Raw genomic sequence first — 25,307 nt, forward strand, 5'->3', positions numbered from 1 at the left:
TGCATGGAGGTTGCAGGGCAGGCAACCGTGGCACTGGGAGGGCCTGCACAGCCACGCAGCCTCCACGCACCGGGAAGAACCCAGCACAGCCCCGGCTCTAGCCCACAGCTGCAGCCTGCCCATGTCCCCCTCATGCAGATCCCAGGGGCACATCCTACCCCCATACCATGTCCTCCCAGGGTGCACACAGCAGCTGGAGACCCCCTCCACTCCCCCCGCCCCCTGGACGAGCTGCGGCACTGTCCCATGCCTGCCCTGGCTGGGCAGCACCTACCCCAGACCCAGCCTGACTTCCTCCCTCACTGCGGGGGCCTTGATCTGTCCCCCCACACCCCTTTCCTTCCCCATCCACCACCACAGACTTACCAGCTCTACACAGCTGAATTGGAAACCAGTTCAGTATCGGCAATATGACTCCTTAAAATCAGCTATCAGTATTGGCCCCAAAAATCTCTACTGGTGCACCCCTATTATTTACTTATATATCACATGCACCTTTCCCACCCCTAAAAACAATCAGCCCTCCAAAACTAAGATGCATATCTTAAAGGAAGAATTGAAACATGGAGGAAGAGAGGCCTGGAGAAACTGTGCTTAAAAAATGACAGCTGCTTCTCTCCCAGCCAGCAAAGTACAAGACTGCAGTCTACTCTTAACCCTTTCACAGCTACCACTGGATTGGCAGTAGCTTTGGGATAGGCAGCCAAAAAAATGCCGCCAATTTGAATTCTGCCTTCGTTGCCTGCAGGATGAGAGAGAAGCAGAGTGCAAACTGGCAGTGTTTTTTTCTGGCTGCTCAGCCCAAATCTACTGCCAATGCAGGAATAGCTGTGAAAAGGTAACAATGGACTCTGCCCTAGCAGCTTGCTGGCAGCAGTCATTTTGAAGCACAGCCTCGCCATGAAAGAGCCAAGTCCAGGCCATGACTCTAGGGGGAAAATAAATCTTCCTTCCCCCAGGATTCTGCCTTCCAAAAACAAGGTGCACGCCTTATTAGGGCGCATGTGAGATAAGGGAGGAAACAGGTTATTTTGGGGGGAACTTTGAGGAGGCCAAAGCATAACAATTTCATAAAAAAGTGGAAAGTAACTAACTGGAGCAACCGATCTTATTCAGTAGTCAAAGATCGTGATCTTCCTTAGTAATGAAAATGGAGCAGGGAAACCAGTATGCATAAAATGACAAAATTTACATAAGAACATGTATGCAACCTGTAGCTTTGCAAGATAATCCTCTACAACCTGTAAATATTACAAGCCTCTTTTCTCCACTGTTTTCAAAAGAGGATGAATGCCTAAGCTTTAATTTCAGATAAAAATAAGCATTCAAGTAGAGGCCTCCCTCCATTCAGTCTTCCATGGAGGTCAGAAATTTTTTTCTGGGCTTGGAGCCCACCACACTCATATCAGCTGTCATAAGGGAGCTGAATAATTTTCCTCCAGATCAGAATTTTGTGCACAGCATTTTAGGCTACTCATGCACAGGAACTGATCTAGTGGGTCCAAGCAGATTCATAGGAGCCATCATATAAAATGTTCTCATACCTTTGTCCCCAAAGTGTCAAACACAGAGCCCACAGGCCAGAGCACATGGAAGCAAGTTATTCATCCCACAGGGCTTTTGTGAACTGGAAGACCCAATCTCTGGAACCAGCCCATGCAGCCAAACTTTTAGTTGGCATGGCCAACACCTGGGGAGTTAATGCTGATGTCACCCACCCTGCTGCAGAATTTTTGGGTTAAGCAGCAGCAATGGTGTTAACCCCTGGATGCTAGTTGCCCTACTGTCAAATTTCTAAGTCAAGATCTCCTCTGGGACTGTTGGCAGTGGTTGAGAGAGCGGTGGCACTGTTAACCCTTGCACCAACATAGCAACTCAGGTAGTCGAGGTAAATTAATACCCAAGCCATAGTCTCAGCACAGTCAGCATGCAGGGATTAATGCCGCTGCCACCAGTGGCAGGTCACCTGGGTCACAAGAAGCCCTGGATCTGGCCTGCCAACCCAAATGAGTTTATATAGCCTTATCTTAATCTAACCTCTTGTCTGGAGATTCACTTCCATTGTGGACCTAAATATAAACACAGGGCTTTAAGAAATGCAGAATAAATCATAGTTGCTACTCTGGAGTTTACAGTCTGACAGACATTGAACAATTAAAAAACCTAGTAAAAAAATCCCCAGTAAATCTGTGGAAACATAACTGGTAAGATTACACCTAGGAAAAACACTTCATGTAAAAAACTGTTTTTAACAGATAAACTGAGTAGATAGTGAGTATTTGATGGACAAGAAGAAAAGGATTGTTTAAATCAAGTAGTAAGACATGCATAAAGCAGAAAACACAGTGAAAACGTAAGAAAAGAAACAGTGAAAAGAACATGAGAGCATAAAGAGTAAGAGGTGAAAATTAAAGCAGGGAGTCTATACAGAATACTGTACGACTCAGGACATTAAGGAGATTATACCCTGGAATGATAAGAAGACTGTATTTACCCAAACCCAATAGAACTCTGAATTTAATACCCACCAATAATTAGATTGTAATTTTCCATATATAGAATGCAATTATTGGAGGGTTATCTTTTGCTCTTCCCCACATGTGGTGGGGGAAAGCACTGGCCACAGGGCAAGCAGCCTTCCCCCCTTACCTGGCAACTTGCTTGTCTAGCCCCTACAATCCCTTGCTGCCTGTATTCCCCCCAGCACCTGCCCCCCAGTACTTACCCTCCTTTCATTATATAATTCCTTTTTTCTGTTTGTAATAAAAAGACTATTTTTTTAAAAGTCTGTTGATAGCTATATTAAAATATTCATAAAAACAATCAGAAGAGCAATTAAAATATTTAAACAAACTGTTATAGCTTTACTCATCACATTGCTAACATTAAAACTTTATCAAAATACTTATTAAAAATTATTTCAAGTGTTTACATCTTGATTTATTTTTACCACTGTTATTAGTTAGCAAATTTATTAATTTTTGATATAACACTATTATAACTACTTACCTGTAATTATTGGTCTCAGAAGATAGTAATTTACCACAGTTCCCCACTCTTGGGTCCATTCCTAGTGTGCACATTTAAGTGAGGGATGTTCCAAGCTCAAAGTAAGGAGCCTTTAAACCATCTCACCAGTAGGTGGCATACTTACCTACTATAGAGGCATAACAGCCTGTTAACTGCCCCAACTGTGACACATTTTAATCAAAGTTGGTAAGACAGAACTAAAATGATCTGTCAGTTTTGAAGGGTTGTGGATGGGTAACTTATAACAGCTACCACCTTGTGAAAAAAATTGCAATAGAAAATTGCAATACATAATTTTCTTTCCTAGAAAGGTGAATGTTCTAATTTAACCCTCCCCCCACCACCATTCTCCCCCCACACACACACACTAGGAGCCTCAGGGCTCCAAGAATGCCCTTACTAAAAGTGAAAACAACAAAAAGCTTCACTAGGAACTTTTGTTGGTTCCTACATGGCATGCTAATAGTAACATTAACAATCAACTGTCCCCAGAGTTGTGTGGCAAGCTGGAACTAAATTATAGGGAAAGACCCATAATGTGCAGCAAATTGAAATGATATAGCTTGTTAACATGAATTGTAAAGAGAAAGTTTTAATTGAAGTAGATATGTAAACACATTTTTATAACATGCCTATTTTGTTTTTCCTATTAAATGTATTTTAATCTGATCCTACATTTCCAGTCTTCAGCGTGCTAGATCTGGGCAACTGGTTGGATAACAATTAGGACTTCTGGTATTTAGAAAGCTGTAATACATCTTCTCTCTTTCTCTCCATTGTGGGTGGGGTTGTAGAGGAATTTTATATTTTGGCAGAATTCTGTATTCCTCATTACCAACTCCAACAAATATTGACAGCTTACAGCTGACCCCTTGGACCAAACATCATCTGCCACTACATCCACATTAGCTGAATGTTTCTGCTACAATGATTACCAGTGATATTGTTAACAATATTGATATATTCAGTCATTAAACTTTGCAGTTAATAATTTAAATGAATGAAACAATTCATCTCTTTATTACAGGTACTGTTCGAAGCCATTTGAGAAATCAGCATGAAAATGTTCAATTTACATGCGACTGCCATTTGAACAGTTGCAAACACAACCATAATAGCTAGAAACATTCTTTTAAATGAAATCTTAGATTCTGAAACAGAATTCTTTTGCAGAAGGTAGATTCTTCTGCTGCAGATCTGGGGGACCATAAATAGTTAAAGCAACAAATTTAAAAAATATATATCTATATGTGGCTCAGGGCACTACCTAAACAATATTTGTTTTGGATCCAACAGTGAGTTTTTAAAGTCACCATTGGGTAAAAAATTTCTAAAAAAATAATAATAAAAAATGAAAGTATTTTGGCAAACCAAGAGACATATGACCAAAAACAGATGAAATTAACTCCTCACCTGTTAGCAGATAAAAGGGAACAGGCAGTTGACGCAGTTAGTTACTAGCCATTATGTCTCATCAGTGGGTAGTTGCACATCAATTGCTGGTGAGGTGATTCACCGGCTCCGAACATTCCACATCCAGTCACACACATAAGGCATGGATCGGGAGAGTGGGAAAAACTAGAAATTACAACACTTACCTGTGAAGAATGCACAGTACTTTTTTTTTGAATTGTCAAAGAATTTCTGATAACAGACACTTGTAGCACAAAAAAAGAGGTGAAAACTGATCCAAAAAAATCGTTCTTAGACCTTTCTGAGGAAATACATGTAGTACATTAACTTAGTTACTCCTGTCTATTTTTTCCAGACCTGCATTTCAAATTTTGTATTAGACATTTTATGTATACAGTACGTGAAATCAGTTTTAGATAGGAGTTCCCCTACATTGACTTTTTTATAATGTTAATATCAAAATATAACTATAAAGGACTTTTTAAAGTGAGAGCTGTAAACTCTTCTTTATGTTGCATAAAAAGGCTTTATGTTGCATTAAAAAAATAAAAGATTCTACTTTTTTTAATTTGAAAAATGATAAAAATACTAGGTCTGCTTTTCTATGCCTCTGACAAAACTAAGTTAGGCATTGATATCAGAGCTGTACAAAAAACACACACAAGCTGATCTATACTAGGTTATTTTTAAAAAATTATGACTACTATTCAAATCACTGGTTCACCTAAATTGACAGTAGTAGTGTTGCACACCATGGCTAAGTACAGACAGTCAAAGAGCCCAAGGCTGAGTCAATTCAACCTTCACAGGCTAGTCTAAACTACACAGATTGAATCAATAAGCAAATGAACAGACATTCACTTTTGATTCTGGAAATGCAACCACATGCCCACGGTGGCTCAGGCCAGAAGCTGGGGGGTGGTGCTAGAGCATGCCTCCTTGCTCAGTTGGAGCTGACAGCTTGGGCCAAGGCTAACCTACCCATCCTGCAAGACGCAGGATTTGTGGGGGAGGTATAAAGCATCCCAGGATGCTGGGGGACTATGAGTTAACTTGGATCTGGAAAGGATCTGGAACAGACGTTCAATAAACTGATTTAACCTGAATCAGTTAAGTCTGATGCTACATCCATCCAAGTTTATCTTAAACTGATTTCAGCCATTTTAAAAGTGTTTTATGTGCACTGAACTTCTGCTGTGTTACAGATTTCAATCATTTTCTGATCACTTAAACCAGTTTGTGTGTAATTTCTGTCCCTTGCCCATGTGGTAAAAAATGAACACCACCAACAGAGGCTTGTCTAGAGGGGGAGCCCATTATTCCTATCACATCAGTAAGGATCACTGGCAAGATCTCTTGTTGAATTATCCACTATAAACATGACCAAAGAGTTTTTTAAACTGTATGATTAAAATCCCTTTCCCTTAGACTTTCAGGAAATGTCTTAATTAAATCACTTGGGGAAACTAAGAATGGCTTAACCAGTATGTTGTTTTAAAAAAGGAGATATAAAGATAGTTTACCTACATAATAGTTTCCATTCACTTTACATCCTTGTGCATTTGTATTTGCATCACAGTTAATGACTACAAATATTATTTTAAAATAAGTTTTAAAATGCATTAAAAATATAGTACCACCACGAAGGTATTCAAATATAATTCAGTGACCCTGCAGACTATTTCTCATGATAGAATTAGCTCACCTTTTTAATGTTCACAAGATATCTTTTTATTAACATACAGTTAAGTATAGCTAGCATATGATTTTACCCCTCTTTCAGTCATTTAAAACAGATAAAATTGCTCACCTTTGTGGTCGCTATGCTATTTACAAAGCTGATTTGCTGAAACCCTTTCTCACTTAAAGTGAGGCACACATCCCATCGTTCATTTGCAACTTCATGAATAACTTTGAGTGCAACTCCAGTTTCATCCAACTTGTCCTTTACGTAAAGATCTACATAACTGCGGAATCCATTCACCTATAGGTTTTTTAAAAAGCAGCAATTATTGTCTTTTCAGCTATGTATGCTATTTATTTAAAATACTTTAAATAAAATTCTTACAGGTAATTTCTTCCCATTAAGTAAAACTTTGACTCCTTTGCATGACCCAGCCAAATCATAAGCTCTTCTTGTCATGAGAGCCACAGTATCCTTGTCAAGCTTTTCCATCTTGAATTTAGACAGATCTGGTTGGAATGTAATGCATGTGTAATCATCTCCATCGAAGTGCTTAATTTTGGGATCAGAGGTTTTCATCATATTGTTCATCCACGTCTTAGAAAACAAGAAGTTTTAGATGTTAACTACAGGCTACCGAATTCTAGAATAAAAATTACAAACATGACATCTTTTGTTTGTTTCCAGATATGCTAAAATTGCATTACCTACAGAATGAAAAGCCATGTACTTCACCTCAGACTTCTCCACAACCCACCCCAAAATTCAGAATAAACCACTTTCCAGAAAGCCCACAGAGGAGGAAATGAAATTATGCAGAAAGTCATGCTTTCTAAGAACAATCTAAGCTGCATAATTCTTCATGTTCTCATCTGACAGGAGTCAACAGAAAAATAAGTTAATTTGGGCAGTTCTCTCACAAAGCTTTTCTTGAAAACACCCAAACATGAAGCTGACTACAGTATGCAAATAATAAAACATACTTTTTAGAAATGTACACTTATGCAAGCACGAATTTGTATTATTAACAGTTCACCAGACAATATAAAATACTAAAAGCCTGATAAAGCATGCTTTAGAAAGCATTTGTTTATGATAGTGCTATATAACTGAAAACAGAAGGATCATCACTAATCCAGAGAGACAGAGAGAAGTAAAAGCACAATTAGTGAAAAATACCACACAGTACCCTACCAAAGTGCCTCAACCTACATCAATGTGACCACCTCTAAGAGTGAGATAGTAGATTAATTTTACATGCTTATTCAGTCCTTGGCTGGTATGCTGGGATGTAACAGGCAATCTGGTTTGCTGTTTTTGGTAAAATGGTCACCTGTCCATGCTGAAGTTGAGAAAATTAATAAGAAACATACCCCCAAAAATTGTTTCATATGATTGTTCAAGATTTTATTTAGATTTATGCATAAGGAATAAGACAATAATTAAGATACTAAGGCCCCAATGCAGGTTACAGTTAAAATGTAATTAACAGGCTAATCACATCTTAAATTGTAACCTCACAATATACTGAAGTAAACTTAAGGTATGATAATACAGTACAATGAGCCACAAAGTTATTCCACGTGTAATGTACAACAACTTTGTGGTTTGTTTGTATAACACCTTAAAATGAAAGTGCGGCCAGCTGGGGTTGGCCATGGGGCAGCCCTAGGGTCCAGGACACAGCTATCCCATACCTAATCGAGCTAGGAAAACAGACAGCCCCTGAATCCCAGAACTTGTAATCCCAGGGTCCCTGTGCCTGGGGATGAACTAAAGTCCTATGTGCTGCCTAGCTAGGCAGAACAAGCAGTGTTTACAGGTCCTATTGCATGGGGACACTGGGATCGGGCTGAGCAATTTTACAAGTCCCAGTGCATGGGGCCCTGCACAGGGACCTGGCTGCAGCTTGATCCTGGGGTCCCGGTGCACCAGAACCTATAAAAATCTGTTGTTATCAGCTGGTTGTGGGCACCCAGATTTCAACTAGTGTACGGGAAGGCCGGATTCCCCTGCACTGGCAAGTAAGTCATGATTAAGATCTAATCTCCAATCCAAAAATCATGTGTCTTGTCATATGTGTGTTACATGGCAGGAGGCACAATTTTGGGATTGTGGATTAGATCCCATCATGCCTTAAAATGAACATCTGCCACGGGCCTAAGACTCAGAGATGCGTTATACTGTAGCTACAAAACTTTTAAACTTGATATCCACTATATTTTTATGATTACATTAATTCTATGACTAAAACCAAGCTTATTTCCAATCTCTGGACTCTTTTTCTTTTTTTTTGGGGGTGGGGGGGAGGTGTTGTGTTTTTACTCAAATTAGTCATTTAAGACTAGCAAGAAGAAAATGTGCATCTGTTGTTTGAGAACATTCTCAATATTCCAAAATGTACTGGTAGTATTTTTCTAAAATAAAACTTGGCCTACATAATTCCTACTGCTAATGTTTAATAATTATGCAGCACAGAAAAAAAAATTAGAGGCAACTTCAATACCTGTTTAAAGCTGTGCTTGTATTCTTTGCAAGCAGTTTCAACTGTAAACTTTGTACTGAATATGTTACAAAGTTTTGCACCATAACCATTACGACCACCTGGAACAAGAAAAAAATATGCAAAGCTTTTTAAACTCAAACTGTTTTTATTATTATATTTACAAATGATGTGGCTCTTTACAGATCTCTCTTGGTGAAAACTCTTGCTTCTGATACAGGAACATTTTACTTCAGCAAAGGCCCAACTTAACTCTTTTGTTTTAGGACTTGGCTGTAAGAGGAGCACCCCCTCCTATATATGTTACATCATAGTGATTAGAGCACTCACTCTCAAATTGCGAGACCAAGGGTATATCTCCTTCTAGACTTGCAGGAGAGTGCCGTAACCATGCAACTAAAGACTGTTCTGGAGTTGAATCAAACTCCATTCCATTCTGCCTGTTGAAGCTGGACCACTTTGGACCTCTAGTTCAGTGAATTTTCAATTTTTTTCCCCCCCGAGTGGCATATGTTACATTATGGCTGCTACACTGTTGCTACTCTACCTATTCTTATGTATCTAAATACACAGAACACTAATTACTACATGTTATTTGCACAGAGGACTATTCATGGGCTCCCTACGAATGAGCAAAAAATAAATTGCTTAACTACTACTCCATAAATTGGGAGTGTTTTGTTATTTTAAATCTTTTCTTACACTTCACAACCTGGTAAGGAAGGGCATACATCAATTAATGCCGATTATGAATGTAAAATTTGTCATACTGAATCACAGTTTAATTTAATTTTCAAGAAAGTAAAGACTTAAAACCACTATGCTAGATATAAATAAGTTTCTCATAAAAAGTTTGACAATGCAACTTAAATCTGATTAGCAATATCTATATTAATCCATTCTTAGGTGTCATTTTGTCATTTTCCAAGAAACTTCCAGTTGTGCAAAACTGTCATACTGTAGTATGGCAAAACACAGAAATTGAGCTAAATTTCTCCCTTGCACTAGGTTAAATATGTTTAATTGCAAAAACATCACCCAATTACTGTGTTATCCAATTCACTGACCTTTTCCTTATATTTTGCCATTTTGGACATGTTAGTAGTCGTATATGTATAAAAATCTAAAATTTCAGATTAAATTTATGTAATATATTAAATGTGAAATTTTTGTTTGTAGCAAATAATACTGGAATTAAGAGAAAATATAATAAATAATCCTAAATTCAGGATATTATTTTCCAGGGTAATACTAAAGGGACAACCACAGGTATCATTAGTTTGTTTCAGTAATAAGAGTGTTTAAATTGAATTTGTACTATGGTAAAAACCCCACAGAGCTCAAAGTTTGTTCTCACTAAATTTTACACCAACATAGAAAACTCTGCAAACAGCAACTAGAAAGTCCCTAAATGGTCATTTCTCATGATAGTTCAATAAAGGGAAAAAAGACTACTTATAAAATTATTGATGTGCTTCAGTTTTGTCCATTAAAGTAGATATGGTTCTTGCCTGTGACTTTTTTTTCTTCATCATCATAGTTGCTAGATGTTAACAGCTGCCCAAAGATTAAAGCAGGAACATACACCTTTTCCACTTTGTGCTCGACAACTGGAATACCTTTCCCATTATTCCAGATGCTGATAATGTTTGATTCACTGCAAATAAGCAGAGATATCCCTTCAAATAATAATTACAGAAAGAAAATCCTACATAAGTTTTTACACAGATTTAAATAATAACGTAGAAGAGGGATGTCCAACATATGGTCCATGGAGCCTCTCTATCTAGCCTGCTGGGTTATTGTTCAGCCAAGAGAAGCTGGGGGCCATAGTCTGCTACAGAACACAGAGCCATTTGGTCCCAGTGGCTACAGCCATTGATGGCAAGCTTGGTTCACTGCTATGATTGTGCCCAAACTCTCACTGTGCCTCCAGATTCCTGGGGCCGCTGCTGCACCCAAACCTGCCACAGTGGCCATGACAGTCACCTCAATACCCTGGGCTGGATCCTATTCGTAAGAAGTCCCGTTGTTCTTATCCAGCCCTGGTGTCTCAAATGAGTTTGACACCCCTGGTCTGGAATATACAATTTCAAGCCATTGTTATTGCATTTATTGGCCTGTTTCTATCAATTTAGCATGGAAACATTTCTTTCATGTGCTTAACAAAATGTTACAGCTGTCTAGAACTCTTTGTTATTTAACAGAAAACAAAAAAGAAAGAAAAAGAGAAAAGAAATCTTGTGACTTGCATTTTGTGCTAGATGAAAAATTGTATCATCCTGATCCTTATCCTTTCACCCCAAATCAAAACAAATTCTGGCCCAATTAAACATGCACTGCAGTAGGAACTGAAAAACCATGAGTTTTGAACTTACTTATCAAAATAACTGTTAATAACTTTGTGCCCTCCAAAACCTTTTATTATTAATTAAAACCTCATCCCCTCTTTTCTTCTTTGGCTATGCTATCTACAAAATGGTTGATACACTCCTGCATATGTAACTCCCTACACACCAGTGGCAGCTTAATATAGGATCCTGCATTATTTTACTGCCTCCTATAGTATTTATTCCCATAATTCTAGAGGTAGAGGAGTGTTACAGAGTTCAAGTTCAGCATTTAAATCCTATTCACGACCTCTACTGATGGCTTGTTACAGTTTTATTTTGCCAAGCTCATCAAGTTTTCAATGTTTAGATCCTTTATAGTTTTATTTAAATCTTCATACACAAAGCTGTTAAAGGGCAGCTCAGGAAAGGAAGCTCCTTACAATTTAAAGTGGTGATAACTACTGTTCATCATTTCAGAATAATCTTTCTTCTTTCAGCATAAAGTTAAAATGCTTTCAAACAAAGGATGGGGGGCAGAGAAATAGAGGGTGGAGGAAGAGATTATAGTCAGTTTCACTGAATACACTCTTTTACAAAAAGTTTAAATTCCTATTTGCCAGGTAGAAAATGCTGGATAAAAGGTTCTTTTACTTACGGATCAATGGATATTTTAATACAGGTCATATTCTTGTCCCTCTGTTTATTGTCAGCAGCATTTACTATAAAACAAATTAATACTTTTTAGGAGCAAAAAATAAACATTTATTTTGTTCGCAAATTAAATATCACACATCCTCCTCTCTCTCTCATACTTTGTATAACAAGTTACAATGTATAAAATGTTTCATTGAGATTTCCCCCTTTAACATTTTATCTCTTAATAAAAACAGTAAACAAACGTATCAGAAGGCTCTCTAAGAATCTGAAGAATATCATTTTATTCCTTCAGTCTTTTTAGATTCAGGTCTTCTAGCTACAAAATAAATCAATCAGATTGTAAACACCAGTTTTTAAACAATAAACACACTTCAGGAGTCTGTTTCATAATGGATTCTAACATAATGCACACTTTAACCTTCCTTATTGCCCTTCTACATCTCTATAGAACCATTCACAAATTTTATTACATCTTTTCATCCTTTAACTATTACTTTTAGGATCCATTTCTTAGATAACATCTTCAGATTCCTAAAGCTAAATACAAGTTAAAATTCATCAGATGTTATTGGCTGCTATCATTATTATTATTATTTAGTATTTGTATTATGGTAGCACCTAAACAGGAACCAAGCCCCACTGTGATAGGTAGGCACTGTACAAACGCACTTAAAAAGAGATGATCCCAATCCCAAAGAGCTTAAGCAGCAACAACTAGTTACTATTGTATACACGGCAGACACATTCATGTCAATGTGTTGTGCATTTTAAATTTTGTTCTACAATAAATCTTCACGGAACAAAGATAAAATTACATCATTTATATTAAATTACTGCTTCCCTATATGTATTTGAATACAATGGAGGGAAATCCAGTTTTTCTTGTTCTGAAGTTCCTTTCAGCCAATAATAATAATAATAAAAATATGAGTTAAAAAAGCTTAGTATACAGTGTGCATCACCAGATTCATTCACCTCTCAGAACCCCTCGTAGAATGCTCACTGTTAGTCTCCATTTTATGTCAGCCCTAAGGATTTCAGCACAGGCAATGCTTATCTAAAAAGGGCTGGCATGATTGATTTCAAACTGTATAAATTCACAATAACTATAAAAGCCAGGCTACAAAGAACTTAGTTAGGCCAAGAAATTATAGAATATTTCAATTTATATTAGGTACAAAGCAACAGAAAAATCAGAAACTCCTGGGTGGCCGTTAAGCATAAAAACGCATTACAGTAATTTTCAAAGTAATTTTCATCAGACAAGATATGGATTACAGTACATACCCCAAGAGCAGAAAGATCAAAAAAAATCTGAGAAAATAAGACGCATTTAAAGATAGAAAATTAATACTGCACATAATGCAACGTAAAAAAAATAAAAATCGGACGTGTCTTAAAATGTTCTTATTAAAAGATGGTCAAGTAAGGAGGAGCTTAATTAAAAAGCATGCACAATTAGAAGAACTGCAGCGTTCACTGTATTACCATATAGACCAGTAGTTCTCAAAACCATGGACTATGAAGCACTTGCTAGTGATCTATAGGGAGGTCACAGGTGATTAGGTGGTACTAACTCCTCCCCCTCTTATGAATATGAGTTAGGCAGTCCCCTTCTGAATGGGACAAACTGGAAGTCAATCACTCCTAGAATCTGTAAATTCCATCCCCGAGTCAATGAGAGGAATATATAATAAAGTGATACTAATTGCTCATTCTGGCACTGCTCATTTAGAAATTGGAAAGTAAAATCTCTTCCCTTCCCCAAGTGTATTCTTTTCTAGTCAAAACTGAACTTAAAGTGTTATCCTTTTCTTTAATTCTTTATATTTTACCAATGCTGTCAGCACAGCTTCAAAAATTAAATGAAATTCTAGTTCCGCTGAAGTTAATAACAAAATCTCAGTGATTCCAATGGTGCCAAAATTTTAGACATAGTAAGCTGAAGTAACACTGCCAACCCACAAAATCTTAAAATCTGCCAGGAATCTATTCACCAAAAAGATTAACACTACTAACCCAATGCCTCAGCAGAGTCCACAGTACCCTGTATAGGGAAATCGTGCAGTTCTGCTGCTCAAAGCCTGCAATTTCTGTGCCTATTACCAAGCCAGACTTCAAAGGCTGAATAAGGTTACACTGCATCCGGTACTTGGAAAGGAAAGTTTCTCCAACTTTAAAATGGGGTGATAAGATACTTACCTCCTTTGTACAGTATTTTAAGATCTACAAATGAACAGTGCTAGCTATTATCATCACCATCTTTTATGTTGTAGGAGATGGTGTTGCTTATTCAGCAGATGGTACTCTTTTTAGAGTCAATGTCAAACCAATTTCCCACAATCACATTAGCTATGCAAGGCTGCTACAGATTTCTTCTTTCAAGAGATGCAAAGCAGAAGTCCTGACGCTTTTGTCAGTTACAGAATCCCATAGTAAGAGATTCTAGTGTCCAGCAACAAAAATCTAACTTGGTTATTTATGTTCTGCCTTCTTAAAATGCAGTTTTAGCTGGACATCATTTCTTTTCTTCATAACTGTTCTGCATTGCTGATGTGCAGCCAACTTCCTACACCTCATTTTAGTATTGGATCAAATGATCTCTATATGCAGATTCCATATCAATTTGATTTGCGAAGTGCCTTGAAAAGTTTCAGGATGAAGTGTGCTGCATAGCTCTAAGAAGTTTATTGTTAAAAATACTTACCAAGAATTTCATCAAAGATCTTGTATAAGCCTGGGACAAAGGTAACGTCTCTGCAATTCATTCCTACATCTTCATCATAAACCCACATTAACTATACATAAACAAAATAAAATAAAAATATTTATTGTCTTTGTTTCAAAAGGAAATGTTCATTTTTTTATAATTTGGATTACTTCACATTTCAAGAATATTAAAATTATATTTTCAGCTCTTTGCCATACATCTGATTTGATATTTAACCGATTAGCCAGCCCTTCCAAGGAAAAAGAAGGGCAGGGAGCAATAACTGCACGTATGAATATACATTCAATGCTAGTAATTGTTCCTCACCATATTCTCTAGATAAATCTAGTCCTGACAAAAGTGTCATTAATGTAGATTCTTCCTACCTGCTTAACTTTACAGTTATAGGGACACTACTCTGTCCCTTGTATGCTACCTGGCAGTATATGACTGGCAACTGGTTAAATGAAAATTCCCTCATTACAGAAGCATCACAAGTTACTCCTTCTGTTAGTCCAACACAGCAAGCGAACTGGGGATGATTGAAAAAGAGGGAATGGACTGGAGGCAGACCTAAAGCACACGATGCACAAGAGATTAGGTATAATAGTGTCTAAAAATCTAATTTAGTGTCATTTATAATAGTGTCTAAAAATTGTAGTATGTATATAAAGCTTGATTGTAAATGAAGTTTACACCCCCCCACACATCTACATACACAAATGTGTGTCTGCATGTGTGTGAGTGTGAGACTGATTATATAATCATATACATACACATTCACACTATCTTCTTACTATGTATCTCTGCTTTTTGTGTGTATTCAGAGGTATTATTTGCCAACCAATAAAATTTTAGTATTTTCTACTTTTATTACTATTTGCAGAGTTAATACAACCATAGGATAATGAATTTGGCTCATACATCATCAATGGAAGTAACAACTTCAGAAACTTTATTGTAAAGAGTGAGAGAACCCAAAAAACCCCAACCAGCCTGATCTTCAGATTCCACTTTATTTACCCAGCAGTCAAAAACAAAAGACTTTGACTTGGAAACTAGGCAACTTTAATGAGGAAATCAATGAGGCAGAATAAATAGGAAATCCTAGAGCCACATTTCAGTAACAGTACTAAAAAATGCCAACACACGCTGAGAAGATAGTAGTCTCCCACAGAAACACAACGTTTTTATCTTTTCCTTCTATTACTATATTTACTCAAACCTATAATAGGTCCCATCCCCACCCCAGCAAAATCAACATTGGGGGGGAAAAGCCCTTTGCCTTGGATTTGAATATTAGTGGGGAGGTCAGGCAGCTGCTGTGCCACCAGCCCAAACCTGGGCTGGGAGCCACAGTCGTACTGCCTCCCCACCCATCCACCAGCTGTCTGCTGCAGCCTCTGCAGCCCCGGCCTGCCTCCCAGACTCACTACCACCTCCCCTCTTGTCATGGCTCTGGTCTTCCAGCTACCAACTGGTCAGGCATCAGTGGCAGCAGCCCCAGCACAAGCCCTGGCCCTGCCTCAAATGCCTGAAGCAGGGCTGGAGCTGATATGGAGGGTAAGCGTGTGAAGGGCAGGCAGTAAAATGGGAGGGGCATTTGACTCCCCAATTGCCAGCCCCACTGCAGCAGTGGAGGTTACAAATTTAAGATGACCCAGCATTAACTAGGTTCTAGACATGGAAAATGATATCAAACTTATAAACTTTCCAGGTACAGAATCAAATTATTGGGGGTTGTCTTAAAATCCGAAGCCATCTTGGATGTAATAAATACAGTAATACTGCACTTTTTTCTAGTTAGCAACACAATTGCTTCTTTATAACAAATCCTAAAGTTCCTTTGTGTACTAAACACTGCTTTCTGCACTGATGTATGTACTAGCCTAGTGTCATTTTCCTATGAGTATAAGACATCCACAAACTATCTAAATCTCAATTTAAGAAAAAAACCCAAAACAATTAAGACACAATTCTCTATGGTGCACAAAAGTTTTTATTTATTTTCAGTCAAGAGTTGGTTTATAAATGTGTTTTATATTCCAAGAAATCTGGCACAGAATCAACCATAAAGAGGAGCTAGACTTAGGACAAATTTTGTTCTCATTTACTGAATAGGTTCATTTCAAGTTCCCTTTTTGGTCACGATTAGAAACCAAGAGATACTCTGAGTTACATTTTTCACAAAAAAACAGAACCCCCTAAAAAACAACCATGTTATACTAAAACTGGGAAGTCTGGTAGTTTTGCGTTCAAAGAATCATAGAATTTAAGAGTAAAAGAAAATCTTGTGTTGCTTAATTTCTTTTCCAGTTTTCATGTTTGAGACTATTACTATCATCTTCCCCTTTTCTGTTCAGCTCATAGGTAGAACTACGCTACTTACAGACACCCCCTCTACATACTACACTTTAGGCGGGATTAGGCAGTTAATCATGACCCAACTACACATTGATCAATGAATACCATAATAAAACAAGCAATAAGACACAAAATTATTCCACAAAAAATTTATAACAACTTTGTGACTCATTCTTATCATGCCACTAACTGAATGTGTGTCCAGGTACTTCAGCTCAGGATTAAGCCTTATCCATTCCAGGAAGCTTCAGGTGGTGTTATTCCCAAAGGGTATTATTCCCAAAGCTGTACCAATATTAACAGGCAATTTAAATACCAAATTAATTAATTCACTTGTATCTGCAGAGACCAAAATGCACTATAGACAAACATGTATACTTAATGTATAAGGAAAGATATATAAATAGACACAAGTACCTGAAGAAAAAAGGGGAAAAGAAAGACAGGGCTACCCATCTATATATTATACATACTATTTGGACAACAGTAAGAGGGAATGTCAGATTCAGAGTAGACAGAACAAGTAAGATCTTTCTCTTTCTCCCCTTCCAATCCTGTTTCCAAACTTGATAGCTGGATTTGGAATATTGTATTTGGATACCAAAGAGAAGAAAACAACTTGGATATGACAATATTATTAACAACAACTTTGAAAGAAGAATTAAGCTGCTCACACACTATTGACAGGACTCTCTTCCCAAGGACCTATTTGTGGGGCATGATCCAATTATATAGCACATGACAAAAGGATCAATTCAGAATGAATGTTACTCTTTCACCTACTCTCACAAACATTCTCCCAAAGATTAGGCCTATTATCCACATCTACAACTTCCCTCACCACTCAACATTCCTTCTTCCTTTACTCTATTTTGCCCAATCCCTGGGTCCCAGTAATTCCTCTTTTCCATATTAATTACTTATGTTGGTTTTTAATACAAGCCTTACTATCATAACTGTTTATACATGCTATTCTCTTCCTACCATCTGTCTCTCCTTTACTAAGATTTTCAGAAGAAAGCCATTGCATGTAAGTTTCAATAGTATCTACTGCAACAGAACCCAAATCCGAGTGGGATCTCCAAGCATTAATGTACTACAAACAACAATCTCTCTGCTCACAAAATTGAAGCTAGTCTAGTTAAGTGAACTATAATTCTGTTAAGGAAATGTTGACAAATTTAATTTTATGTCTGTGAAGAGGCAGTCTTAAAGGAACTGTAGGGTAAGAAATAGTTGTTGTTTTGATTTTTGTGAGTATTTTATTCACACCAACACTTGAAGCATGCTGTTGTAGCTACATCTCTTCCACATACATTAAGAGACTACTTGTCACTTAGATAAAGTATGCTTCATTTCAGTAGTTCTCACCCCCTGGGTTGCATGTAGCCCAATCAGCACACTGCTACGGCCCATGTGACATCGTTAAACGGTTCCCATGCAGTAAGTTGTGTGGGTGCGGCCCACGTAACACATTGAGAGCTGCAAGTGGGGCCCACTATGGCAAACAGGTTGAGAAGCACTGCCTTAGTCAATTTATTTAATTCCTTTTCCAAAAATCTCCGTGTAGTTTTCTGGGTTGTCATAAAAACATACCCCTGGAACAGGTCTAATATGGAAGAAAGGATCATCTAATGTCATACATATAGTGACCATTTTTGAACCTCAGTTACCTCAAAAATAACAGGGATAGTCTGAGTGTTAAGGCTGGTTTTAAAAATTGTTTTCAGAATCAGCATTAATAGCAGAGGAGAACAAGTTCTTTTTGGTCTTTCCTAGGATAAGCTCAAGCCCTTTATTGTTTTGTCTGATGAAGTATCTCCTGGTTCCCTTTGGAAGTAAACAAGTCCACAGTCAGATGGGCTTTGCCTGAGATAGTAAGAAGTTATTTCATTCCAAATTCAACTCTTACTTAGCATAAAGTACCCAATACAAACCATCCACTTGTGTATTAGATGCTCTTGTGACGCATATTGCCTCAGCTGAAAAGAGATTTTTCTATCCATGAAAGAGCAAAATAAAGCTTTCTGTGAAATAAAGTCATAAGTGCACATTCTTGTCAGTTTACATATAATACTGCTATGGTAGTAGTATCTGCGTTCATAAGTAAGACTTCGCAAATATGAAAAGAGGACTACATAACTCAGCTCAAGATGACTCTTCATTGCCTTATTGAGTTTAAAGGTCCTGAGCAATATGAAACCTTGAAAATACTTCTCATCTATAAATGCTTGCACTGATAGTCATCAATCTCCCCAACTGAATTATCAAAAGCATGCAAGAAAACTTGCTTTAGTACTTCCTCTTCCAAAACTGCGTTAGAACAGGCATTGATCTTTATGTTGGATAAATAGAGAATACTTAAGGGATTAAGAGCAAGACCTTTGAAATGGCCTTATATTTTGTCACATACAAGTTAAAAGTACTGGCACAAGACAAACATATCTGGCAGCTTCATGAAAAGTCCAAATGTACAGCTGATAATGGAGACCATCCATTCGACAAAAGTTAAGATCCATAAGTATGCCTCCTGGTAAGTCTTTGTAGATCTGAGCATTAAATTTGTTTAAACAATGTCCACTAGAAACAGATGGCTTATGTATTGCTTTACAATAAAGCTGTGTGAATTAAACATACCAATCAGTCCAGAACCAAAATAAAATTTTAACCTTCCTCTAAGGTAATGGGGGCCAATATTTTTGGCAGGTGTCCAACACATTAGTCCTGGAACTTTCAAGTGCCACTCCAATCCCTTTCTCCTACCTAATCCGCTGCTCAGCTTTATGCTTACTCTTCTGTGCTCTCTGCCTGATCCAGTGCTCTGCTTGCCATTGTGCTGCCTGACCTCTCCTCAGTCCGCTGCGTGCCACACACAGAAGCTGCCTGTGCCACTTTGTGGCACCTGTGCTACAAGTTGGACACCCCTGCTCTAAGGAAAGCAGGTTCCTGAATAATCAAGATTCCACTGATGAGCTAAGTTCCTTATGGAATAGTTTTAAAAACTGATGTTTGGTAAAGCTATCTCCTGTGGAATAAAAGTCTTGGGAGATTGCAGTTGTGGCTCAGAATTTCTTCTGACATTCTGGATGGACATAGATATGTTAAGACTGGAAGACTATTTTAGGGATTTTTCCAAAACAGAACTTAAAAGGGGCCTCCAAGTGGCGATTCCCTAAAAAGGGTAAATTCTTCATATATTCCCTAGGCTGCTTCTCTTTTGGATGCAAAAACAAAACAAAACAAAAAAGGCTACACTGAAAACTAAGGGCATCTGTATCAAAAATGCAGATGTCCTAGAATCCTACAGGTTTACTGAAAAAGCTCTAAATCCACATTTGAGAGAATTTTGTGTGTTTCTTTCCACAAAGTTCTTATGAATTCCCACTCCATCTCCTGCCATTAAAATTTTCCAGTATTGGGAATAATTTTGACTTATGTGGAGAGAAGAGAAACAAGTCCAGTAGTTGAGCATGGGACTGAGACTTAAGAAACTAAACTGCATTTCTGGCTTTGTCACTGACCTCCTGTATACGAGATGCATCATTAAGCCCTCTGAGCATTTTTCCCCCGACTTCTGACCCTATGATTGTCTTGTACGCTTTCTTTGTAAACTATCTGGGGCACTGACCATCTCAAACAGGTTTGTACAGTCCCTTAATACAGTAGAGTCCCCAGATCATCCAGGGTTTAAAAGGGCTACCACAGTACAAATAAATAGGAACACAAATTAAATTATATATAAGAGATATCGAAGAGAAATTGAATGATTTGCCCTGTTATATTTGGTATAATGTAATGGCAGCCATAACAATGCTATTTTTTCTGAACATCATCATCATGTTCACAGTTTTCTCTACAGCAGAAGTCAGCAAACTACAGCTGGCAGAACTGTTGAAGCTTGCCTGCGGATATGAGGCTTCAGCAATGTTCAACCACAGGGACAAGCACTGACTGTGGGTGCTCCACCCATGCCGCTACTGGGACAAGCCCCAACTGCAGTGGGGTTCTAGAGCCCATCCATATGGCCCTTATGCAGCCCATAGCCAAAAAAGGTTGCTTACCCTTGCTCAAGAACAGTGGTTCTCAACCTCTTGGACTAAAGACACCACTTGGAAAATGCCAGCCCTAACCTTTCCCTCTTATTATGGAAAAGGATAAAGCAATTCTGTTGCAAAGAACTCAGAAAGACAACAACAGGTCAGAACGTTCTGGACACCGTGAACTCCTATCTTGCAAATTACATGTAGGTATTTGCACACTTAATGGTATTAATATTATTAAAAGGTTTACCTTATTAAAAGGTTCTTATGGCACCCCAGAGTCCCATGGCACCTTAGTTGGAAATCACTGCTCTACAGTTTATGGTTACGAGACAAATTTTCCCAGATCAATATTCAGTATAACTGAATCAGATTCACCAACTCTTATGATTTCCCATGAATGAACAAGCAGCTGGAGCTGCCCAAGTCAGCACGGCTACAGAAGAAGCTGGTAAAGAATCCTCTGGGAAGGAAAGGGGCTGCTTCTCTCATCTTTATAAAATTTCATATGCTTCTTAATATTGAACCGAATATGAGCAAAGTTATTATTGTTGGGTTTTTTTAAAGGAAATCTCCAGGACAATTGACTAATTTGAAACCCTATGTAACTACACAATTTAACACTTTTACAAACCTTTTCAGATGGATTATCATAAACTGTGAGAGAAGAGAGGTGTTTCTCAGGGTAAAAAGTGGAGGGCTGACCCTTCTACAAGTTAAAAAGCATATTTACATAGCAAATTCATTCATATTTCAGAGTTGAGGGAGGGGACTCTGTTTTGCTCCTGACTACCTTTTTTTTCCCTGTTTCCTCCACAGAAAGCATGGCTTGCAAATGTGGTAGTAGTGGACATAATTTTTAAGGCCCTTCCTGGGGCACTTATGTCAGAAGGAATCTACCACCACCATCACATGAAGAGTTCCAAAAAATAGGTACATTTTCTTCTCTATGGAATAACCTCAGTTCCAGTGTTAGCCTGCATGCTATTTCAGGAGATGCACAGTAAGCAGAGCTTGGCTCTGTATTCATCTGTCAGGAGATGACAAAAAAGCTGAAATTCTCCTCCTTGCACCCAACAATCAGGCTGAAAAGAGCTGCTAGCTCTACTAGTCATGAGTGCAGAATGATAGTTCTTATCCCTAGCTCAGGCTGATCCAATCTGCAGTAATGGGTAAAGCCACTGCTGCTGCTATAGTCTTTCCCAGATTTACTCCTTGCTCAAGGGAAGTCCTTCTCCCAAGCAGAATGCTGCTATTATGCAACGAAACATGGAGAAACAGAAACATGATGAAAAATCATATTTCTTTTTAAAAAGTATATATTACAGCTAAGCTTAGAGAAGCTCCATGATGAAACTCCACAGCTTCCTGACAGCAAGAACTTTGGGCACGTTTTTTTTTAAACCAGCAGGCTTTTCTTTCTGATACCTTGAACTCTTTAAACTGCCAGCTGGGATCTTTTTTCCTATTCCCCAGCTGAAGACAAGTTCACCCGTTACTTAATATGGAGCAGCTAGCACTTAAAGACAATTTTTTTTTAAACTTCAGTATGTGGATCTCAGCTTTAAAATTCTCTTGTTATATACTATTTCCAAGGCAACCAACTACTGCTTTATTTGAAAAAACAAGCAAAAAGTCTTCTTCTGATCATTTCCCTCCATACATACACACGTACACAAACCCACTTCAAGAGCTGCTAGTATATTCTAGAATAAAAAAAAGGAAGCTTAGATTTTTGGGTTTATTAGTCAATGTGATCATTTCTTTCTTAAAAGAAAACTGAAGTAAACCGTGAATTTAAGAGATGCTTACCTGAGTTAAAGGTTCCACTGAACCAATGTACGTATCAGGACGGAGAAGGATATGCTCAAGTTGAGTCTTTTTCTGGTAAACTCTCTCAACAGACATCTTCTTTGAAGTATCATTTTTATTAATATTCTCTGATTCTTCTTTTTTTGAAGCATTGTTCTGATTATCAAATAGTGTCTTAAAAAAAAGCAAAGTGAGGCAAGTTACTAATAACCAACTTCATTCAATTCACCCTTATAACTCTCCAAAGCTTTAAATAAATGTTGACTGTGGTTAATTTAAACTCAAGACACTCCATGTGATTTAAATATTAATTTCCAAATTCATTTCTTGAGCTCAAAACACTCTGCTTCCAGAAATAGTTCAGCAAGCTACTAGAAGGCTTGCATACAAATTACCACAGATTCTAAACCTCTTGCAACAAATTCTGAGAGATATATAACACCAATAAGTTACAAAAAGAATTATTTTAAATTAACCTTGTTTCTCCTTTTTAGCTGAGAAACGCACTGAAAATATCTGTTCTGCATTTAAAGTGTGCTCTGAAATCATTCAAATAATATTGCTCTGAAAGTGAAAATAGAAATATTTCTTCAAACTTTAGTTTGGACCTTGATTAGGTCTTGATTCAACAAGGTTTAAGAATATATTTAAGTGCGACCTTCTAGAATCTGGGTCATAAAATACACAAAGCATAGCAAACAGATCCCATTTAGCTGAAAGTAATTAAGACTGAATCCAACACTATTTACAAGGTGCCTTCAACAGTAGAAAGAGTGGGTAGAGTGATGGACAGCACATAAAGGCTACCACCTACTTGGATTGGTGAATTATAATGCAGCCTAGGCAGGTGGTGGTAGAAGAGAGATGTGGTCTACTTTTCCAGGGATTTTGGGGTGTTCTATTTAAGTACCTCCCAACAGATCATGTGTTTGCAAAAGTTAAATACTTCCTCCCACAAGAAACTCCAAAGACAAGGCTAAATCTTTACCCAGTAGTAAACTTTACTAAAGCAGTGATCTGAGTGAGCAAGAGAAAATTCAGTAAATTACTAGACATAGAAATTGTATGACATTCATCCTTGTTAAAAAAAAAGTTAAGCATTCTTTTACTGGAACCACTCATAAAGATACCCAAGATCACAATATATCCTTAACTGAGAAATCAGAAAGAATTTTAGCACCACTTTGCTAGATCTCTTAAACAGTCCCGCTCTTAAAAGCTGTCATAAACTTTAACACACATCAATGAGCTAATAGGATGTACAAATATGATTTTCAAAAAGAAAAAAGGGGGCTACATGGGGAATTTCAGGGAGAAAATAATAATGTACTTATAAAAAACAAACTTATTTTTCCCTATAATCAGTTTACCAATATCAATACAGCTGAGCCATGAAAGGAACACCAAGTGCTTGCATACCACCTTTGGGCACTTCTTTTTCCTTTGATCCTGTGGTAAATATGGCAAGTTAGAACAGTCCAAGGATTACTATGTCCTAGTACCAGCACAAGTGGTCAAAACATACTGATATTCTAATCCTTCACCCTCCCCCTTCTGCCCAAGTCAGAAATGTGGTATACAAATGGCCTTTTGCATTAATTTGCATCCTCCTCCAAGTAGACACAAATTAAAACAAAAACACTACTCTTATGTCAAATTAAAACTATTTTGCAACAAGTCTTAGATCAGTATAAATATATTGATCTAAACGCATATCTTAACTAACAAACAACTCTCCCTTTTAGACAAGCTGTAAGTTAATATAGGATCCTTCACTGAAGAGCAAGAAGAGCAAAGGGCATTTCATTTGCACCCCTTTTTTGAGCAGGACAATGGTACAAAGACACAGAGGCTGCTTGCAGGTGTTAACAAAAAAAGATTAAAAGATGTGTTTTACCAGAAGCTGCAGTACATTACTTCAACCCAGCTCTGCAGCATCTGTTTAGATCAAGCACTTCAGCAGTGCTTTTTGGCACGTATCTAAAGCTGATTCAATCAGCTATTAGATAAAAGTGCCAAAAAAGCATCACTAAAGCGCCAGATCTATACAGATGTCAGGTAAGGCAGATCCAACTAAGGCTCTGACTCTTCTAGGCATGCATGGGGCTCAGTGCAGGAACATGCTGAGTTTAAAGCAAAGTGCCGTTTCTTGGGTTTTGTTTTGTTTTTTTGTAACATCCACAAGCAGCCAGAATTACCAAAGGGCTGTAAGGTGGTGTTTACACACGTTTAAAGTAAAAAGGCTATGATCTAACCCCAGCTATTACTTCTGGAAAAGTAACTGTTATCATTTCTAGAAAATCTATATTCTGTCTGCATTTCTCTACATGCCTCCCTTGTAGTGTAATTTTAAGAAGAGTTATAGAAGAGTTATGTCACAGTAATTTTTTTCTTTATCCATTCTAAAGACCTGTTTACATTTTTCAGTGCTGCATCCAGATGTTCCCAGAAAGCCAACGGCCACTCTCCAGTAACAATATTTTTACAGGAAATGTGGCTTCTCTGCTATGAGCCTCTCCGAGCTCTTACCAGTTGAATTTTGATATTCAACAGAAAGAATTAGATTCCTTGAATTTATTTGGGGAATGAATGCCATTACAGCCAGAAAGACTGCATCTTGGTTAGAAGTACAATACTAAAAGAGAGAGAGAGAAAGGAAACCTCACAACTTCAGTATATTATTGGAGACCACATTTATAAGTGGTCTACTTAGTGAACAGAAAGCAAGGCTCTTGCCACAACTATTCAATGGGATAAGTCC

The 25,307-nt window shown here is 37.7% G+C and overlaps 1 protein-coding gene across 4 annotated transcripts in view; it reads right to left on the reverse strand.

The window, feature by feature from the left end:
- Window positions 1-25,307, reverse strand: part of TOP2B (topoisomerase (DNA) II beta) — a 103,705-nt gene that overhangs the window by 53,172 nt on the left and 25,226 nt on the right. For 3 of the 4 annotated variants that reach the window (XM_019508765.1, XM_019508764.1, XM_019508766.1), the window contains 7 exons: window positions 22,547-22,720; window positions 14,328-14,418; window positions 11,619-11,682; window positions 10,142-10,287; window positions 8,634-8,731; window positions 6,512-6,724; window positions 6,254-6,427 (listed from right to left, as the gene is read on the reverse strand). In XM_019508765.1, coding sequence (XP_019364310.1) covers window positions 6,254-6,427; window positions 6,512-6,724; window positions 8,634-8,731; window positions 10,142-10,287; window positions 11,619-11,682; window positions 14,328-14,418; window positions 22,547-22,720 — 960 coding nt within the window. Of the gene's footprint in view, window positions 1-6,253; window positions 6,428-6,511; window positions 6,725-8,633; window positions 8,732-10,141; window positions 10,288-11,618; window positions 11,683-14,327; window positions 14,419-22,546; window positions 22,721-25,307 lie in introns of those variants that run through there. The other variant, XM_019508767.1, reaches the window with a different exon arrangement.

Source organism: Gavialis gangeticus, unplaced genomic scaffold (genome assembly GCF_001723915.1).
Source record: "Gavialis gangeticus isolate Ggan-Ray unplaced genomic scaffold, GavGan_comp1, whole genome shotgun sequence".
NCBI lineage: Eukaryota > Metazoa > Chordata > Crocodylia > Gavialidae > Gavialis > Gavialis gangeticus.